This window comes from Neocloeon triangulifer, unplaced genomic scaffold (genome assembly GCF_031216515.1).
Source record: "Neocloeon triangulifer isolate White Clay Creek 2 clone unplaced genomic scaffold, ASM3121651v1 ptg000011l, whole genome shotgun sequence".
NCBI lineage: Eukaryota > Metazoa > Arthropoda > Insecta > Ephemeroptera > Baetidae > Neocloeon > Neocloeon triangulifer.
In genome coordinates this window covers 3,552,551-3,569,179 of record NW_026775553.1, presented here as the reverse complement: position 1 = coordinate 3,569,179, position 16,629 = coordinate 3,552,551, and the positions used below count along the sequence as shown (strand labels likewise).

Sequence of the window (16,629 nt, the reverse complement as noted above, 5' to 3'; positions counted from 1 at the left end):
TCAAATTAATTGTGGTCATTTTGATAAATTTTGTAAATTAAAATTTCTCCCTCGCACTAATCAATCTCTTTTTAATTTTGTTTCCAGAGTACTGGATTTTTTCCTGAAACAAGCAGCTCCTTCTTTCCAACCCTATTCAGATCGGAAACTTTGATTGTCAATCGAGTGAGGCTGAAAAAGTGCAGAAGAAAGGGCGCCCTGCGTTATAACCAACCCTGTCCATCCCTTCCCCTGAAGAAGAAAAACTCGGTGCACATATTTAACAAGAGGGCACTCACCCCACCACCTTCACACACCTAAATACTTTTGCATTAAAATGAACTTTGGCACTTTGCGCGTGTTCTAGTTGACGATGATTGTTCTTCGCAAGTGGACGGTGCATTGAGAATTGTGATTTGTGATAAAACCCTATGCATAATTAATTACTAATAATTATATATTAAATTACTCTCCGTGCAGAAAAATAATCGCGAGCAGACAAGAATTAATTCATTGTTCAAAAAATGATAAGAAAAATTACACGTGTCGGATGTTTAAACCGAGAAAAGCGCTCGCGCATTATTTGAAAACTCTTTTATTGTACAATTCCCGTTTAGGTTTTAAAACCTTGTGTATTAAGCGACCTACAGCTAAGGACCATGCGAGATTTATGCATTGCATTGATGAGAACTAGAAACGTTTTTAGACGACTCACATTGTGGATCGTTGAATTGTGAAGAAAAAAAACACTTACACAACATAAACTCCTTAAATGTCTCAAAATTAAGACAAAAGTGAATGATTTTAATTACTACACGATTGGAATTCATTGTCAATGTAAAAAAACAAAGTGGCACTATCTTTTGTGATGAAAAGTTTTACCGTTAAAAGAGTAACTTTTTAATTCAAAAGTCGGACATGTTATTATTAAAAAATTGAAGCCACTCTGTTAATTAATTTTGAAAAATCGCTATCACAACTTTTCAAATCGTATTCATAGGCGACTAGTGTTTTTCATGATGCAATTTTCCAATGACGGATGAAATTATAACCAACTGGAAATTAATAATACTGTCGTTATTATTTTTAACTGCAAAAACATGATGTAAAATAATATGGAATCACATGTTTGTATAATAATTATTAGTTCTCGTCTGTTAAAAAAGAGTAATCGTGATTATTATTTATTTTTAACTTAAACAAACTTATATTTCTTCAATTGGGGTACCTGCTTTCAAATTTGTGTAATTTCTGAAGCTGTACATTTTTTGTTGTATAAATTTTACACCACTCTCGATGGGCACTTATTTTCTCCAATATGATTTTGGGACGATATTAATTAAATGAGGCGAGAGGAAGATGTTGTGCACATGTTACTGCGAAAATACTAACAAGTAACCGCGCTGCATAATTGTTGTGTCACTTCTTTCATTTGAAAGAAATATGTCTTGGAAGTTTAATAAAAAAAAAATCTGTAGTTGAATACCAAAGAATGAGAGTAAAATAAACCTGGCTTTTTTTAATTAAATTTTACCCAATAATCGCTTTTAATACAAATAATTGGAAAGGAAAAAAGGACACATCGCAATGGGATGCAATGGTATATTAAAACATTCCTAATAAATTAAGAGTGAAAAATTTAATATGTAATATAGGAATCTTCAAAATTATTACAAAATTTGTAAGCTATAATTTTAATTAATATAGCATCCTATCAGTCTATATTATTATGCGTAAAAATTTCAGGTGCTGCCTTCTTCACTTATATTTTCAAACAGGCGCCACTGTTTTAGTGGAACCTTTTCGTTTGTCGCCCTCTTGTGATTCGATCTTGCACGTTATTTTTGCCAAAAATAAACTATTAGGGTGCGCAAAATCCACCATTAAATCGCTGGAAAGATTCATCCGCGAAATTTGAATTTACACGGAAAAAGTACGTAAATTCAAATTTCGCGCGGATTATTCCTCCCTCCCACCTCTCAAGAATGTGCCACGCCTCCTTCGTTAGCCCAGTCGATTATTTTCATCTTCAGAAAAATGAGTCTCGCCTGTAAGTATTTCAAGATTTTCCAATTTATCGCCCGTCTGAAATTTGCAAAACAGCAAAACATAACCACGAGATGGTATTTTCAGTTCAAATCTTCAGGCAAACTAAAGAATTTTGCCAATATTTTGCTCAAATTCTATCATTTTAATCCACCCCTTCAAAATTTGTTTCCATTATGTAACCCCCAAAATTGTAAACATCGCTCAAACTACGCATTTGGCCCTGGCATGTAAAACTCTTTCAAATTTAAGTGAGGCGGTCGGTTCTCGCCCTGAAGTCGCCGGGCTTGGCGCCAGTCCTCAAGGGCTCCTACCTGCCAGCCGTTCAGCAGACTCTCCAGTCCTCCTCGCAGCCTGGTAAATTATATTTCATGCACTTTTGGCATTCTTCTTTAACTTATTCTAAATTTCAGCACCAGTGAAGCCACAGGAGAAACACCCGTACTCCCCATTCCAAAACACCAACAACTGGGCTGAGTATGCACTTGCTCGACTTGACGACCTCCTCAACTGGGGCAGAAAGGTAAAAACCATTATTTCTGAAGTTTTATTATATCAAAAGTATTTGAAAATTATTTTATTTTTATTTTATAATTTCTTTCAGGGCTCTTTGTGGCCTCTCACCTTTGGCCTGGCATGCTGTGCTGTGGAAATGATGCACATCGCTGCCCCCAGATACGACATGGATCGTTTCGGAGTTGTCTTCAGAGCATCTCCTCGCCAGGCTGATGTCATCATTGTGGCCGGAACTTTGACCAATAAAATGGCCCCAGCACTCCGCAAGGTTTACGATCAGGTACAAACTAATCTACAAAAAAAATCGTATTAGCTAGAACTAAATTATTTAATTATATCAGATGTTGAATATAAAAAGGCTTATTTTGAAAGTTTTTTTAAGTGCGTTCACAATAAATGTTGTGTTTTTCAAGGAAAATTAGATAAAGTTATCAATAACTTACAGATGCCTGACCCTCGCTGGGTCATTTCTATGGGCAGCTGTGCCAACGGAGGTGGATATTACCACTACTCCTACTCAGTTGTGAGAGGATGTGACAGAATTATCCCAGTGGATATTTATGTGCCAGGTATGAAAATAATTCAAATGCAGCATACATGTATCGAGTTACTAATTTTTACATCTTAGGCTGCCCTCCAACTGCAGAGGCACTTTTGTACGGAGTCTTGCAGCTTCAGAAGAAGGTGAAGCGTATGAAAACTCTACAAATGTGGTACAGAAAGTAAACTAAAATACTGTTAGATACTATTTGTTGGCTCTTAATGTAAATAAAACAATGAACTCAATTTGAAATTTTAGCTTCCAAATCCTTTGGTAAAATAATGTTTAATTCTTTTACTTTGTGCAAATTTTCGTATTCAAAATATATTTTCATTTTAGTATTTTTCTCACCGAAATTTTAATTTGTCCAATTTGGTTTTTTAATTTTATTATGTATTTAAAAAAAATTTAAAGACTGAATTCGACCTGCTGCATATATATTAAGTCTGTATTCAGTGCCATCTAGGGAGGAAGTCAAGAGCAAAAGGGGCGGACCATCCTGTATGATCCTGTAGCTCTCTCCTGTCACTTTCAGCTGAGAGCTAACAGAACAAACTTTGAACCCTGACAAACCTTCTGCAGACCTCGGAGGACTGCAGATATCAAGTTTGAATCCGATTTTGGGCTATTGTAGAAGGCATGCTGTTTCTGATGTGAGACTTAAAGAGGCTTGATCTCAGCCCCACCGCCGTTAGTGTCCCGTACCCACAAGATGCCCCCGATGAGGGAGGCCTCTGACCAGCAGCAGGCAGCAGCGGTCCCGTGCAGAAATTGCAGAACCACCACCCACGAGCACCAAGCGAGAATTCTGCAGAACCTGAACAAGCTGCGGCAGAACTCTGCATTCTGCGACGTCGAGGTTTCCGCCGGAGATGGAATCACAATCAAGGTGTGGCACTGTTCATTTTAACAATCACAATTTAAAAGTTTAAATCTTCAGGCCCACAGGGTCGTCCTGTCAGCCAGCACGCCTTACTTTGAAGCCATGTTCAGCAGAGGCCTTATCGAAGAACGCCAACCTCATATTGTTCTCCATTCAATCAACGGATACATCTTGAAAATCCTCATCGACTTTATTTACACTGGTTTATTATTATTTTTTAATAGTTTCGAATTGAGTTAAAATGACATATTTTGAATCAAAAGGTGATGTTCGAATTACCAGAGACAACGTTCAGGACGTGATGGCTGCGGCCGACATGATCCAGCTGAAGGACGTAGTCACTGTGTGCACACAGTTCATGAAGTCGGAACTTGATCCCACGAACGCCGTCGGCATTTACAGATTTTCAGAAGTGCACAACTGCAGAGAACTGATTGCAGCATCGACCAAATATGTCCAGGACCACTTCCCGCTCGTCTGTTGCGAGGAAGAATTTCTTGAGCTTCCAAAAGAGCAGCTCTGCTTTTTCCTTTCTAGTGAATTTCTCAAAGTAGACAGCGAATTCCAAGTAAAATCTAATAATCTATTGAGTTTTTCTAAATCTTAAGAGTTGTTCTGAAATAGGTGTTTGAAGCTGCAATGCGGTGGTTTAGCCATGACGTGATACAAAGGCGGCGCTATGTCTTTGAAATCCTGAAGCCTATCCGCCTGCCACTGTTGCCGTCGTCGTTGCTTGAGAGGGCAATTGCAGAGTGTGTAGACGTCAGTTTAAAAGTGGCCTTGAAGAGCGTCCGGAACGACCTGGTCTCAAAACGGGGCAGTCTGGTTCCGCTCAGCGTTTCACCGCGCATTGCTGCCAAAAAGGACATCTATGTCATAGGCGGCTCCAAGAGAGAAATAGTAAATTTTATAATTTTATACAATCTTTGCTGGCTGAAAATTGGTTTTCCACTTCTTTTACGTAAATTAAGTTTTAAAATTATGTGGCAGGTGAATTTAAAATTTTATTTTAGTTAAAATACCTTACTTGTCCTCTATATGTTCTTTTTGAAACTTAATCGATTCAATTACACTGCCAATTTGCCTTTTTTTTTGCACTTCCATTATCCTTAATGAATTTTCATTCTCAAGCGACAATAGATTGTGAATGCAAGCACTGCGGTAAGAAATGTTCACAATATCATATTCTTGAATGTAATGAACGAAAACTAAGCCTAAGAGAGGCTGCAAAAATCAAAATTAACTAATTTTGTACTTTGTAATAATTATCGAAACAAGCTTAATTGTAAAATTAATTTTAGGAAGACAAATTAGCTTTAGACACCCGTTGTACACCTAGTTGTGTTCAATAAATACTCTATCTTTATTATCCTTAATTTGTGACTCACCTGATTCTCAAAATCAGTCTGCAACTTTTTTACAGATCAGCACATGGACAAGGTCAGAGTGCACTTATACTTCAATAGAGTGCTTTGACACTTTCAGACAACATTGGTGTCCTCGGAAATCCAGCATGGCAATCGGTTGGATTCAGCCAGGAGTTGTTGCTCTTGACGGCCTCATCTATGTTGTTGGTGGCGAGCAAGACTCGCAAATTTTGGCCAATGGGGAGGTTTACAACCCTAGAGATGACACCTGGGCAAGTGTGAGTCTTTTTTAACTTTTTTTCCCCAATATGAAACTTTTCTTTAAGTTTTTTAAAATATAAATTGATTGAATAAAAATCTTGCCGTGAAAAACACAATATTCAAAATTAAAATTCTCCCAGGTTGCCAGCATGGTTGTCCCAAGATGCGAGTTTGGCCTTTGTGCACTGCACGGTTACCTGTACGCAATTGGTGGCTGGGTAGGTGAAGACATCGGAGGTAGCATAGAACGGTACGACCCTCTGGAAAACATATGGACATTGGACGGCTCGCTTCCAGCGCCTAGATTCAGCATGGGTGTTGTTGCGTATCAAGGTTTGCAATTTCAACCGCAAAATTTCTTGAAATTAATTTTTGTTTCCCAAGGACTAATTTACATAGTCGGCGGATGTCTGCACAACAAGCGCCATTTGACAGACCTCATCAGTTACAACCCTGTGGCAAACGAGTGGGTCACGTTGGCGCCGATGCTTGTTCCGCGCAGCCAGATGGGTGTTGCTGTGATGGACAATTTTCTTTATGTGGTTGGAGGCATCAACCGACAGCACGAAGTGTTGCAGTCGGTTGAAAGATACAATTTCCTAGAGGTAAGAATCTAACGTTTTACCCTCTAAAATATTCCTATAAATCAAAAATATATGTATATTATCAAAAAAGTTAAGTTGTCAGATTCTATGTTTTAAATATTGTAATTATAAATGATTTTAAATTTTTCATTGAATTGACCAAATTGTTAACTTGTAGATATTAAAAGATTCTTCTTAAAATTTTCAGGACAAATGGATTGAAGTTCCTTCTCTGAAACGAGGTCGTGCCAGTCCTGCTGTGGCGGCTGCCGATGGCCTGCTTTATGTCATGGGTGGTGACCACTCGCACGAAGTCAACTTCTATCGCGCCCGCATCACCATGACCAGCGTCGAGTGCTTCAACCCCTTGACTAACACTTGGTCTGACCGACCACCCCTTCCCGAGAGCCGAAGTGAGGCAGGCGCGGTTGTTGTATAGTTTTAACATTTAATCCCAAAAGACGGAACAAAACGCCAATTATCTTCGTTGATTACTTGACTATCAAATCTGTGGGACGGGAATGAAACAACTCATATCACGCAGACGTATTCAGAAAATTAGACTTGATTTTCCACTTTTAGTCTTAAATCCACAAGCAATTTAATTTTCTTTGGTTTTGAAAGTGGCATAAGGAATTAAAGAGAAGAGGTAAGTGTAATAATTACATCGCTGTGAAGTAGAGAAATCTCGCAAGCTTTTAAAGCTCATGACCATTGGTTTTAGTCACTAAAGGTTTTAATTTTACAAAAGTCATTGTTATTACTCGAAATTGTAGTTCATAAAATTTGTTATCTGTGTTGAAAAAAAATGGAACTTTCCTTGAGTAATAATTGGTATTCAATCTGCTGTTAAATTATCAAGAAATTTTAATTATCATGCATTTTTAAAATTGTGTATATATAACACAACTTGCTTTGCTTTGTAATAAAATAGCTTGTAATGTGTCTTGTATTTCTAAAAACTACTTTTTAATTAGATCTATGGGTCTGCAACAAATTAATAGCTAATGTGTGGACTTGATTAATGGATTTATTGCGTATTAATTACAAGTATTCAAGACATCCTCTCTTTTGTGGACGTCTCAAAACATAAATTCATTCTATACATTTTTAAGGGTGAATACCTCTACTTGTTTTTCAGCTCAGGTCCCCAGTTGAAGAAGAACAGGCCTGATTGCTTGGCCTGTAAGAAAAATTTTTATTTAGCACGTAAATTGAAGCAAATTTTAAAATTTATCAATTACAACAAAGAAGGAGAACAGGCAGAAGGTAACTCCAACAGCCAAGTGGGTGTTGTACCTCCTCTGGAGGCTGGCGTGATGTTGCTGCCAAGAACCCTGAGGGACAGGCAGGTCGTTCATGGTGGGAAGCTTCTGGTTCGAGGGAGAGTGATACTGCCTCGCTGCAAGCAAATTAGGACAAATTTTAATGCAAAACCCATCACGGTGTTCAGTCAAATCATTATGGAGCAGTCATGTTTTTCCAGCGAAGGTAAATTTTCATAGCTCCTTATTAGGCTGAAAAACGACTCGAGAGCAATAAGGACGTACCCAAAACATTCCTGGCTGCAGGTCGGACGATGCGGGACAGCATTTTGCAAAAATTGGTCGTGCACTTGATGTTACAGCCTCGAAATTGTAGAGGACAAGGACAGAGAAGCAGAAAATTCGATTTTTTGCAACTAGCCGGAAGCAGCTGCTGAATGAGAAGAGAATGGCCAGAAGGCAGTTTGTAAAACTTAACAAAAATCAACCTATAATTAGTTTCAGCTTATTTTGTGAATGCATCGATAAAATAAGTACTTTATAAATTTCAGTGCTATTAAAAAATAGTTAAAAAATTTAAAATTATTTAAAAAAAATTAAAACGTGATTATAGCGATACACGATTAAAATATATTTTTCCTCATGTTGGTGCGGAAGAAAACAGTTGAAAATCGACCCTTTTCGATGATGACGATGATCCTCGAATTTGAACTTTATTTGTTTACAATGTTTACATTTAATGATTAAATTTTCAACCCTCCTCTTTGCTTTTGTTCAGGAATCAGAAAGAACTGAAAGAAGAATGGACAGTGATATTTTGTTTGTCTTGATCGATCAAAAATGTTCGTATTCAATTTGATTATTGTTATATTTCCAAATTTGTTACATACACACTTACTATTATACAATATGATAGAGCAAAACATATTTAAGACCGGGTGTCACATACATATCGGTGCATATATTTACTGTATTACCATAGATAATTTTTTTTTAATATATATATCTCCGAATTGTGTAGACTATTAAACATACTATAATGTCATTAATGTTATTTTGCATTTGTTACAGAAAAATTTGTTTATTTGATAATAAATAAATATCAAAATGTTTGTCCGTGAGCTGAAGAAACTTGTGCTGTGTTCTCCAAAGGCCAACATCACATTATTATGCAGAGTTTTTAGCAAAAAATTTGATGACAGCGCGTTCCTCAACATCCCGCCAGAAGATATTCGTAACTTCAGCATAGTTGCTCACGTGGACCACGGAAAATCTACTCTTGCAGACCGAATCCTCGAAATGACCGGTTCGAATTCTTCCAATCTCGCACAAGATTTTTATTTTTTTTTTTAATTCCCCATCCTCAATATTACAGGAGCTATTCTGCCAAACTCTGGGGCCCAGGTTCTGGATAAGTTGCAGGTTGAAAGAGAGCGCGGGATCACAGTAAAAGCACAAACAGCCACCTTGGAGTATATTTCAAAAAAGTCCCCTGGCAAACGATTAATGTTGAATTTAATCGACACTCCTGGTCATGTTGATTTTTCTTACGAGGTTTCGCGCTCACTGAGTGCTTGCCAAGGTGTTGTTCTGCTTGTCGATGCCAATCAAGGTTGACTGAAATTATTTGAACTTAAATTTTTTACTGCTATAAATTTTAAAATAATTGCAGAGGTCCAGGCACAAACGGTGGCCAATTACGATCTGGCAGTCAGTCAAGGATTGAAAATAATTCCTGTCCTTAACAAAATCGATCTGAAAAATGCAGATCCGGAGGCAATTTCCGACCAAATGAATGTGATCTTCAACATCCCTAAAACAGATATTCTTAGAGTAACGCTAAAATTTATAAATAAATTAAATTCTCTTTTAAATTATTTGTATTAAGATATCAGCCAAGACTGGTCACGGAGTATCTGAACTGATGGACGCAATTGTTGATAGAATTCCACCGCCTCCTGCCGTTATTAATGCTGAGTTCCGAGGGCTGATTTTTGACAGTTGGTACGACAGGTACAAGGGAGTGATTGTACTTGTCTACGTGGCTGACGGGAGCATCAAGCCCGGACAGACTATTACCTCCGTCCATACAAACATCAGCTACGAAGTTAGGCATTTAGGAATTCTACGGCCTGGAGAACAACCGGTTTCAGCTTTGTAAGAGTTTAAAGAGTCGAATGAAAGATTTAAAGATAGAAGCATTATTTTGCAGAAAGGCTGGAAATGTAGGGTTCATTATGTGCAATATGAAAAGCATCAAAGATGCCCATTCTGGGGATACTCTTAAACTCAAAGGTTCAAACGTTGAACCGCTAAAAGGTCAGTAGCATTTTTTTTTTAAACCCACATTCTCCTGTAAAAAATATATTTTTTTAATTAGGCTTTAAGCCAATTAAACCCATGGTATATGCTGGTGTGTATCCAATGGACCAAGCCCAGCACCAAAACCTGAAGGGTGCCATTGAAAAACTGACCTTAACCGATCCCAGCGTTTCGGTTGCCATCTGCTCGAGCCCAGCCTTGGGTCAAGGATGGCGACTGGGTTTCCTGGGGCTCCTTCACTTGGATGTTTTCTCCCAGCGACTCGAGCAAGAGTACGGCGCACTGGCCGTTCTCTCTGCACCCTCAGTTACCTTTAAAGGTATGATTTTATTTCATTTTCTATAATAATTTACTTTCAAACTCTTTTGCAGCCAAAATCAAACCTATTGCTAAGCTCATAAAACAATATGGCAAAGAAATTGAATTTAATAACCCTGCGCTCTTTCCGCACTCAACAATTGTTGAGGAGTACTATGAGCCAATGGTATTGGGCACCATTATTACCCCTGGTGATAAATTATTTCTCAACTCTTTTAAATATATTAAAATGTCATTTTCTTCAGATGCTTATTTGGGTCAGGTGATTTCTCTGTGTGTGGATAAAAGAGGCCGACAATTAAACTCAAAAAATTTGGACCAGTCTCGAGTGGTGCTCCAGTTCATATTGCCTTTGAGTGAAATTGTGATTGATTTCCACGACCGGCTTAAGTCAGTTACATCAGGATTTGCCAGTTTTGACTATGAGGACCACGGTTATGAAGCTGCTAGTCTTGTAAAGGTATATTTTATGATACTCTTCTAGTGCAAATATTTAGTATCAACTTTTTTCCAGATTGATATTTTGCTGAATGGCATAGTAATAGACGAATTAAGCAATGTAGCACATTACAAGAGGGCCCAACAGTTTGGTAAAGACTTGTGCAGAAAACTTTTGGATATCATTCCAAGGCAACAATTTTTGGTAAAAATCAAGTATAATAGGAATCAGTGAAAATATTTATAAGCTTGTTATTGATTAGGTCGCAATCCAAGCATCTGTTGGAAGTAAAGTTCTTGCTAGAGAAGATTTGAAGCCGTACAGAAAAGACGTCACAGCCAAACTGGTAAGCAGTGAATTTTCAAATTTTCCAACTTAAAATTTATTTTTCATAAAAAATATTTCAGTATGGAGGAGATGTGACGAGGAGGAATAAACTTTTGGCGAGACAAGCAGAAGGCAAGAAGAAGTTGAGGCTAGCTGGAAATTTAGACGTGCCAAGAGACACATTTATAAAAGCTTTGAAGTTTTGAAACAGACTTAAAATTTATTTCCTAGTCAGAGAGAAACTCCCTTTCAAGTGCCAGTCCCATTTCACTCAGGTCCCCTTCCACTTCACTACTTTCAGAGTCTGTGTCGTAAGTGCCGTTAAGCGAGTCATTAGAGTCTTTTGGTAACTTCAGCTTCGGCTCTTCCTCTTCGCCTGCTTGACTTGACCTCTTCCGACTTCTAGAAACATCGTCTTGACTCTCCTCGTCGTCCGTCTTGAAGTCGTCCACAAACGAATTGAAGTCATTTTTCAACGAGTCCTCACCCAGCGTCTCTTCGTCTTGGTCGTCGGTGTCCGAGTCACGATCCATAGCCGACTCATCGTCTGTTTCGTTGCAAATGTCGTCCACCTCCTGGTCCATGGACTTCAGGTCGTCGGACGAAAGGACCAGAAGAGGGTTGTAAGACTCAGCCATACTGCTGCTCAGTCTCAAGTGTCTTTCAGGCAAAACTAAAAAAAAAAAAATTACAACAAGAAGGTACATGGATTAAAAGGCTTTAATTTACTAAAAATAAAACCCACCTCTTTTTGGTGACTTTGGTATAGGAAAAAGTCTCTCGTCAACTCTCTCCCATCTCTCTGAACAACACACAAGCCACTCTGGTGACACCACTTGAATGCCTGATCCTGCTCTACGCGCCTCGTTGACCTTGGCTGTTCCGTGTCTTGCCGCTACCAAATGAGTTGTCTCTCCTGCAACAACCTAAAATCCCACCATGAATCGCTTTCTTGCTAAATTTGATGCTTCCTCACCTGTTCAGCAACAGTGGCTCCTAATTTTCGGGCCATTTGTGCGTAGCGGCTGTTGTTGACTGATACGTGGGTAGGCACCACACCACTGAACACAATTCGCTGACCTTCCAGCACTTTGCTTCTGATTTTTGGGATCACGTCTCGCATGACAGGTACTTGACCAGTCTCATCGTACTCCTTGTAGAAAGCTGCGTGGACTGATTTTAAAATCTCCTCTAAATAAATAAGGTAGTCATCAGGGTCGTCAATTTCAATTTTTTCGACTTTCTCCTCATTTGCCACCCTGTCCAGTTTGGTCTCTGAGCCGTCTCCCTTACTTTTCTCATCTTCAATCTTACATTCTTCTTTTTCCTTCTCTTCTTTTTCCTTCTCTTCTTTTTCAATTTCTCCAACGCCTTTCTCTTCATCTTTAACGTCTTCAGAAGATTTAAGCTCTTTGATTTCAGAAGTTTTCTCTTCCGATTTCTCAGATAGCTTGGGATCTTCTGTAGACTTTGTGTTTTTATCAACCAGTACTTAAAATTAAAAACCAATAATTAAATTTTGACCTTCTCAATACTAAAATTTATCAATTTTTTTTTTTACCTTCAGGGACACAACCAGATCCGTCTTGCTCGTGTTTATCTAAACCAGGAGGAGCATTAATGTCTCCAGTGTGTTGGAAGAAGTGGTATGGCTTGACGGCTACCACATTAGACGCAAAATTCCAAACATCCTCTCGGTCATCAATGATGCACACCATGTGATCACCACAGGGAAAAAGTGCCCTTTTCGTAATCATAAAAAACAAAATGATAAGGACCATAATCAATTTGTAACTATAAATCTCACGAGAGATTTGCTGTTTTCGAGTGAGGGTCAAAACACTCGTCTCGAGACAATATGCGGTGAGAGAAAAGCCGTTCATCAGTATCAAGCATTTTAGCAATTGTGTGTGCGTAAAGTCTTGCGCCAAAGGTGCAAATGTGCAGTTCAAAGAGGCTGAACATGCTCTCCAGGAATTTGGCTGTCAGAGGCCTCAGTCGAGTGTGGTACCACGGAGAGTGTGGCCCGTACAGTTGAAAGTGATGCACATCCTAAAAGTTTGAATTAAAAATATAACACAAAATTCAATTTCAGTTAAAAAAAAAGTGTTCAAATGAGATACCTTTAAATTTGGAGGTACATTGTCGTTAGTTGTGTGAATCAAAGTTTGGTCCAAATCGACCAGTAATACCAGCTTTCTGTCTTTGAGCAGCCTCTTCTCATCCACCTTTCCAAGTTGCTGTGCTCGCTGGATTATTTTTTATGTGGAAATTAATACATTAATTTTCTGGGTAATTGAAAAAAAAATCAATTTCTTACCTCAACGCTGACTTTGAGATCAGGAACTGAATGGACCATCGGCACGGAAGCTGTCTGTTGTTCGTTGCTTAAGTCTGCTCCACACTCGGCACACAGGTCGCGCATCACCGTAGGGTGAGAACACATTTCCATTTCCATGATTTCATCTCTGAAATTTGTGAAGTAAATTATCTTTACGTAGAATTAAAACTGCCGAAATACCCAAGCTTAAAGAGGTCTCCCTCTTTGATGAGAATTTTGACCACAGTGCCGACTTTGGTGGCTTTGAGTTTTTCAACATCGTCTCCAGACGCCTCCTGCTCCTCTGAAGCCTTAGAATAATGCAGGATGATTTTGCCACTGGAGACCTAATCTCCAGGCTTCACCTTCCACTGAATCAGCTTGTAGCTTTCCTTCGATTTTGTACCGGCAAAAGTCACTTTTTGTGTCACCATTTCTGTTTTTGTTTATGTTTCCAAATATTTCTGCGCCCCCATCAAGGCTCCGAGCAGTGAGCTCCAAATTGAGCAGCTGGCCGCGCTGGCTGGGAGCGCTAGAGAGCCATAAGGAGAGCATATAGAGGAGTTTGCATAAACTCAAGATACTTAACAATTTATAAAAAACTAAAATGTGCTGAAAAATTAAATATAATTATTATGAAATTATATAAACAAATAAATTATTATTCTGTATTTATTATAAAATTATATATTTTTTTCAAGAGCTGAAATATTTATTGATCCTTTTTACATGTCCATGTGTCCATAACCCATACTCCATAGGTGGGCCACGCCTACAAGAAAACGTGTCCAGAGAAAAGCGGCCGACGGCCGACCAACCGGCCGACTTTTGGTCGGCGGGCCGTCTGAGACTGCCGGCGGCCGTCCCAGTGCGGGCAGTGCGTCCTTTTCCCTTGTTGGTGTGGTAATTATAAAACTTAATGATTATATTAACATTTCAGGATATTTATTCTGATTCGAAATTGTGTAAAAGTTATATTCTGCAGATTTGCTGCTGTTTGCTGATTTTCAAATCTCCGACTTTGAGCTGCCCACTGCCCTCTTCGTCGACCTGCCTCCTGCCTGTCATTTTTGATTTGCAACTGCTGGAATTTTTTTCTCTTTTGCGGGCATGCTCAAAATTAAAATCAATGCAACACTGAAAGAAAATATTAAATTCTATTTACTAAACCATAAAAAATTCAAATTTAACTTTTATTTATTAAAAATAATATATCATAATTTTTTAAATAGTTAATTTATAATCATCTCTAAATATATTTTTCTGTTGAAGCAACAATTACTTTTTCTTTTGGCACTGGGCGCCTTGCTGAGGAAGGTCTAGGAATCTATTGTTGCAAAAGTATAAATATCATAGAGTTTGGTTTATTTCATCATTCGTCCAACATGAGCCGACCGAAACAAGACCAATGCAGCTCCTTGCGCCATCGTTAGCAAGAGAGTCCTGACGGCTGCGAAAGCAGGTATGTAATTTAAGTTAACATGCGAGCGTTTTAAAAATCGCGTTCACTTTTCACATATTCGCGTTCACTTTTTAAAATTTTCACCAAAAGAATTTTTGAAATTCTTCCTTCTTTTTCAAAAATTCTTTTGGTCGATGGCGTTCACTTTTGTAAAAAAATTCTTTAACTTAACGTCTTAACATTCTTTTGCTTGCACTTTGCTTTCACTTTTTAAAACCAAAGAATTTTAGCAAAGTGAACGCGATGATTGGCCAAAAAATTTTTGAACAAGGGTTCACCTTTTTTAAAAATTCTTTAAAAGGGTGCCGGTCACTTTTCAAAAATTCTTTTGAAGAAATTTTGAAAAGCATTCAACCAAAAGAATTTTTAAAAATGGTAAATAGGAAGAATATTGCGGCAAATTCTTTTGGTCGATCGCGTTCACTTTTCAAAATATTCTTCCAAAGAATTTTTGAAAAGTGACCGGCACCCTTTTTCACTTTTTTTTTAAATTCTTTTGGTCGATCGTGTTCACTTTTCTAAAAGTCTTTGGAAGAAATTTTGAAAAGTGAACGCAATCGACCAAAAGAATTTTTAAGACGTTAACGTGGCCGAATATTTGAAAAGTGAACGCGATCGACCAAAAGAATTCACTTTTCAAAAATTCTTTGGGTCAACGTCTTAAAAATTCTTTTGGTCGATCGCGTTCACTTTTCTCTTCCAAAGAATTTTTGAAAAGTGAACGCAATGATCGACCAATTTGAAAAGTGAACGCGATGATCGACCAACAATCTTTTTATCTTTCAGCTATTGTAAAGGTCAATGAGCAGGACTTCGACGATCTGATTCCGGCCCACCACGCCGGCGGGAGACACAGACGTTTCCCGACAGTGGAACTTCGTGGACCAACATAAACACAAAACTCATGGCACGCTTACAACCTTCTAGACGCGTTTGTCGCGGCTCCATGAAGATTACCAGTTGGATGGCCAAACACCTCTCCCTGAAGACCGGAAAAGAGGTGGACGTTGTGAAATGGCCATCCCCGATCAGAGTCCTTGACATCGCAACACTTCACGGCGGGGACTATTCGGAGAAGCAGATGAAGTCCATGAAGAAGGCCGTTATCAAGTTGGCTGTTGTCAACACAGACACACGGTCGTTAAAATACTCATGCGCGACCAGGGAGCAGTGAAGATACGGTTTGGCAAAACAAAACCACGACAGGCTGGCTACGTGGAAGAATCGACTGTGTTGACAATCTCTAGGCCTGAGGACTCGGACTCTGGAAGCTCCAGCAGTGACACGGACTGACTGATCTTTAGTCCAAAATTTCTGCGTTGTTTTTAAATATACTACAAACAGCTTTCTTGTTATTATTTTTTATTTTTTAAATATAAACCTTAAACGCTTTAAGTCACTCTCCACCGGTGTCTCAAGCCAATTTTTGTCTTAAGATAGCTATCTTAAGTGCAGTGTAGAAGAGGTCAAAAATATTTGAACAAACAATATAATATATGATTTGAAACTAAAAATAGAATATGAATTTTCCGGAATTTTCCCCCTAAAATCATTTTGGCTTTTAAAATTTATATTTTTTCAATTTATTCAATTCCTTTCATTTAAAACTTAAGATATCTATCTCTTAAAAAATTAAAATTTACAATAAAACTCTTCGATAAGTGATGTGGATCATTAAAATAAGTATATAATAAAGATCGTGATCCTGAAATAATTTTATTATTAGATTTTATAATTTAACTTACATGTATGGTGAAGTGAAATTATTGCTATTATATAAATTGAATATACTGTTTTTAATTTTCAAGATTTTTTCATCAAATATGCAATAGCAAATTTTAATTGGAAAATAATATTTTAAAATGAATGATGACAGAGCAGAAATAATAACTGTTTTGCGTTTAAAAAAATTAATCTATTCGTTAGTAAATTATAATTATATTAATTTAAGTTTTTACAAAAAATTTATAGTAAATATTGCGAAACATAAAAATTTTAT

The 16,629-nt window shown here is 37.8% G+C and overlaps 6 protein-coding genes and 1 long non-coding RNA gene across 10 annotated transcripts in view; 5 read left to right on the top strand and 2 right to left on the bottom strand.

Moving 5' to 3' along the window:
- LOC132195869 (insulin gene enhancer protein isl-1) overlaps window positions 1–1,481 on the top strand; it is a 42,832-nt gene extending 41,351 nt beyond the window's left edge. For all 3 annotated transcript variants that reach the window (XM_059618139.1, XM_059618140.1, XM_059618141.1), the window contains one exon: window positions 88–1,481. The gene's annotated coding sequence lies outside the window, so the exon portion shown is untranslated. The remainder of the gene's footprint in view (window positions 1–87) is intronic.
- A 407-nt stretch (window positions 1,482–1,888) lies between these two features.
- LOC132195855 (NADH-quinone oxidoreductase subunit B 2-like) lies at window positions 1,889–3,327 on the top strand. Its single transcript, XM_059618106.1, has 6 exons — window positions 1,889–2,029; window positions 2,278–2,382; window positions 2,439–2,548; window positions 2,630–2,821; window positions 2,987–3,110; window positions 3,170–3,327. The coding sequence occupies exons 1-6, from the start codon at window positions 2,017–2,019 to the stop codon at window positions 3,265–3,267; spliced, it is 642 nt and encodes a 213-aa protein (XP_059474089.1). The 5' UTR covers window positions 1,889–2,016; the 3' UTR covers window positions 3,268–3,327.
- Window positions 3,328–3,477: 150 nt separating this feature from the next.
- On the top strand, window positions 3,478–6,962 carry LOC132195853 (actin-binding protein IPP). The gene is made up of 8 exons (XM_059618103.1): window positions 3,478–3,971; window positions 4,023–4,167; window positions 4,229–4,533; window positions 4,590–4,865; window positions 5,389–5,610; window positions 5,734–5,926; window positions 5,978–6,198; window positions 6,386–6,962. Exons 1-8 carry the CDS (start codon window positions 3,795–3,797, stop codon window positions 6,614–6,616), a joined length of 1,770 nt encoding a protein of 589 aa, XP_059474086.1. The 5' UTR covers window positions 3,478–3,794; the 3' UTR covers window positions 6,617–6,962.
- A 227-nt stretch (window positions 6,963–7,189) lies between these two features.
- On the bottom strand, window positions 7,190–7,907 carry LOC132195856 (uncharacterized). Its single transcript, XM_059618107.1, has 3 exons — window positions 7,728–7,907; window positions 7,422–7,579; window positions 7,190–7,360 (listed from the first exon to the last, which is right to left on the bottom strand). The coding sequence occupies exons 1-3, from the start codon at window positions 7,768–7,770 to the stop codon at window positions 7,304–7,306; spliced, it is 258 nt and encodes an 85-aa protein (XP_059474090.1). The 5' UTR covers window positions 7,771–7,907; the 3' UTR covers window positions 7,190–7,303.
- A 217-nt stretch (window positions 7,908–8,124) lies between these two features.
- On the top strand, window positions 8,125–11,468 carry LOC132195846 (translation factor GUF1 homolog, mitochondrial). Its single transcript, XM_059618096.1, has 12 exons — window positions 8,125–8,284; window positions 8,514–8,748; window positions 8,818–9,054; window positions 9,115–9,275; window positions 9,331–9,599; window positions 9,655–9,761; window positions 9,823–10,083; window positions 10,136–10,273; window positions 10,328–10,542; window positions 10,597–10,725; window positions 10,784–10,867; window positions 10,929–11,468. Exons 2-12 carry the CDS (start codon window positions 8,550–8,552, stop codon window positions 11,052–11,054), a joined length of 1,926 nt encoding a protein of 641 aa, XP_059474079.1. The 5' UTR covers window positions 8,125–8,284; window positions 8,514–8,549; the 3' UTR covers window positions 11,055–11,468.
- On the bottom strand, window positions 10,994–13,692 carry LOC132195850 (RNA polymerase II subunit A C-terminal domain phosphatase). Its single transcript, XM_059618100.1, has 8 exons — window positions 13,370–13,692; window positions 13,169–13,316; window positions 12,972–13,097; window positions 12,656–12,900; window positions 12,410–12,591; window positions 11,825–12,339; window positions 11,594–11,774; window positions 10,994–11,521 (listed from the first exon to the last, which is right to left on the bottom strand). The coding sequence occupies exons 2-8, from the start codon at window positions 13,304–13,306 to the stop codon at window positions 11,076–11,078; spliced, it is 1,833 nt and encodes a 610-aa protein (XP_059474083.1). The 5' UTR covers window positions 13,307–13,316; window positions 13,370–13,692; the 3' UTR covers window positions 10,994–11,075.
- A 222-nt stretch (window positions 13,693–13,914) lies between these two features.
- Window positions 13,915–15,981, top strand: LOC132195857 (uncharacterized). Of its 2 annotated transcripts, none has more exons than XR_009441697.1 (3): window positions 13,915–14,071; window positions 14,141–14,630; window positions 15,417–15,981. It is a non-coding gene; the product is annotated as an uncharacterized LOC132195857 (long non-coding RNA). The 2 variants fall into 2 exon arrangements; XR_009441696.1 differs by having other exon boundaries at window positions 13,916–14,071; window positions 14,154–14,630.
- The last annotated feature ends 648 nt before the right edge of the window (window positions 15,982–16,629 follow it).

Coding starts and splice junctions, on each gene's coding strand:
- LOC132195855 (XM_059618106.1), top strand. Junction 2,549..2,629: donor TCCTCAACTGGGGCAGAAAG/GTAAAAACCATT, acceptor AATTTCTTTCAG/GGCTCTTTGTGGCCTCTCAC. Junction 2,822..2,986: donor TCCGCAAGGTTTACGATCAG/GTACAAACTAAT, acceptor AATAACTTACAG/ATGCCTGACCCTCGCTGGGT.
- LOC132195850 (XM_059618100.1), bottom strand. CDS start 13,306: ATGGAAATGGAAATGTGTTCTCACCCTACGGTGATGCGCGACCTGTGT. Junction 12,901..12,971: donor ATGTACCTCCAAATTTAAAG/GTATCTCATTTG, acceptor TCAAACTTTTAG/GATGTGCATCACTTTCAACT. Junction 11,522..11,593: donor ACCAAAGTCACCAAAAAGAG/GTGGGTTTTATT, acceptor TTTTTTTTTTAG/TTTTGCCTGAAAGACACTTG.
- LOC132195853 (XM_059618103.1), top strand. CDS start 3,795: ATGCCCCCGATGAGGGAGGCCTCTGACCAGCAGCAGGCAGCAGCGGTC. Junction 5,611..5,733: donor GAGATGACACCTGGGCAAGT/GTGAGTCTTTTT, acceptor AAATTCTCCCAG/GTTGCCAGCATGGTTGTCCC. Junction 6,199..6,385: donor AAAGATACAATTTCCTAGAG/GTAAGAATCTAA, acceptor TAAAATTTTCAG/GACAAATGGATTGAAGTTCC.
- LOC132195856 (XM_059618107.1), bottom strand. CDS start 7,770: ATGCTGTCCCGCATCGTCCGACCTGCAGCCAGGAATGTTTTGG. Junction 7,580..7,727: donor TGCAGCCAGGAATGTTTTGG/GTACGTCCTTAT, acceptor ATTTGCTTGCAG/CGAGGCAGTATCACTCTCCC. Junction 7,361..7,421: donor GCCTGTTCTCCTTCTTTGTT/GTAATTGATAAA, acceptor TTTTTCTTACAG/GCCAAGCAATCAGGCCTGTT.
- LOC132195846 (XM_059618096.1), top strand. CDS start 8,550: ATGTTTGTCCGTGAGCTGAAGAAACTTGTGCTGTGTTCTCCAAAGGCC. Junction 10,084..10,135: donor ACCCTCAGTTACCTTTAAAG/GTATGATTTTAT, acceptor ACTCTTTTGCAG/CCAAAATCAAACCTATTGCT. Junction 10,274..10,327: donor GGGCACCATTATTACCCCTG/GTGATAAATTAT, acceptor CATTTTCTTCAG/ATGCTTATTTGGGTCAGGTG.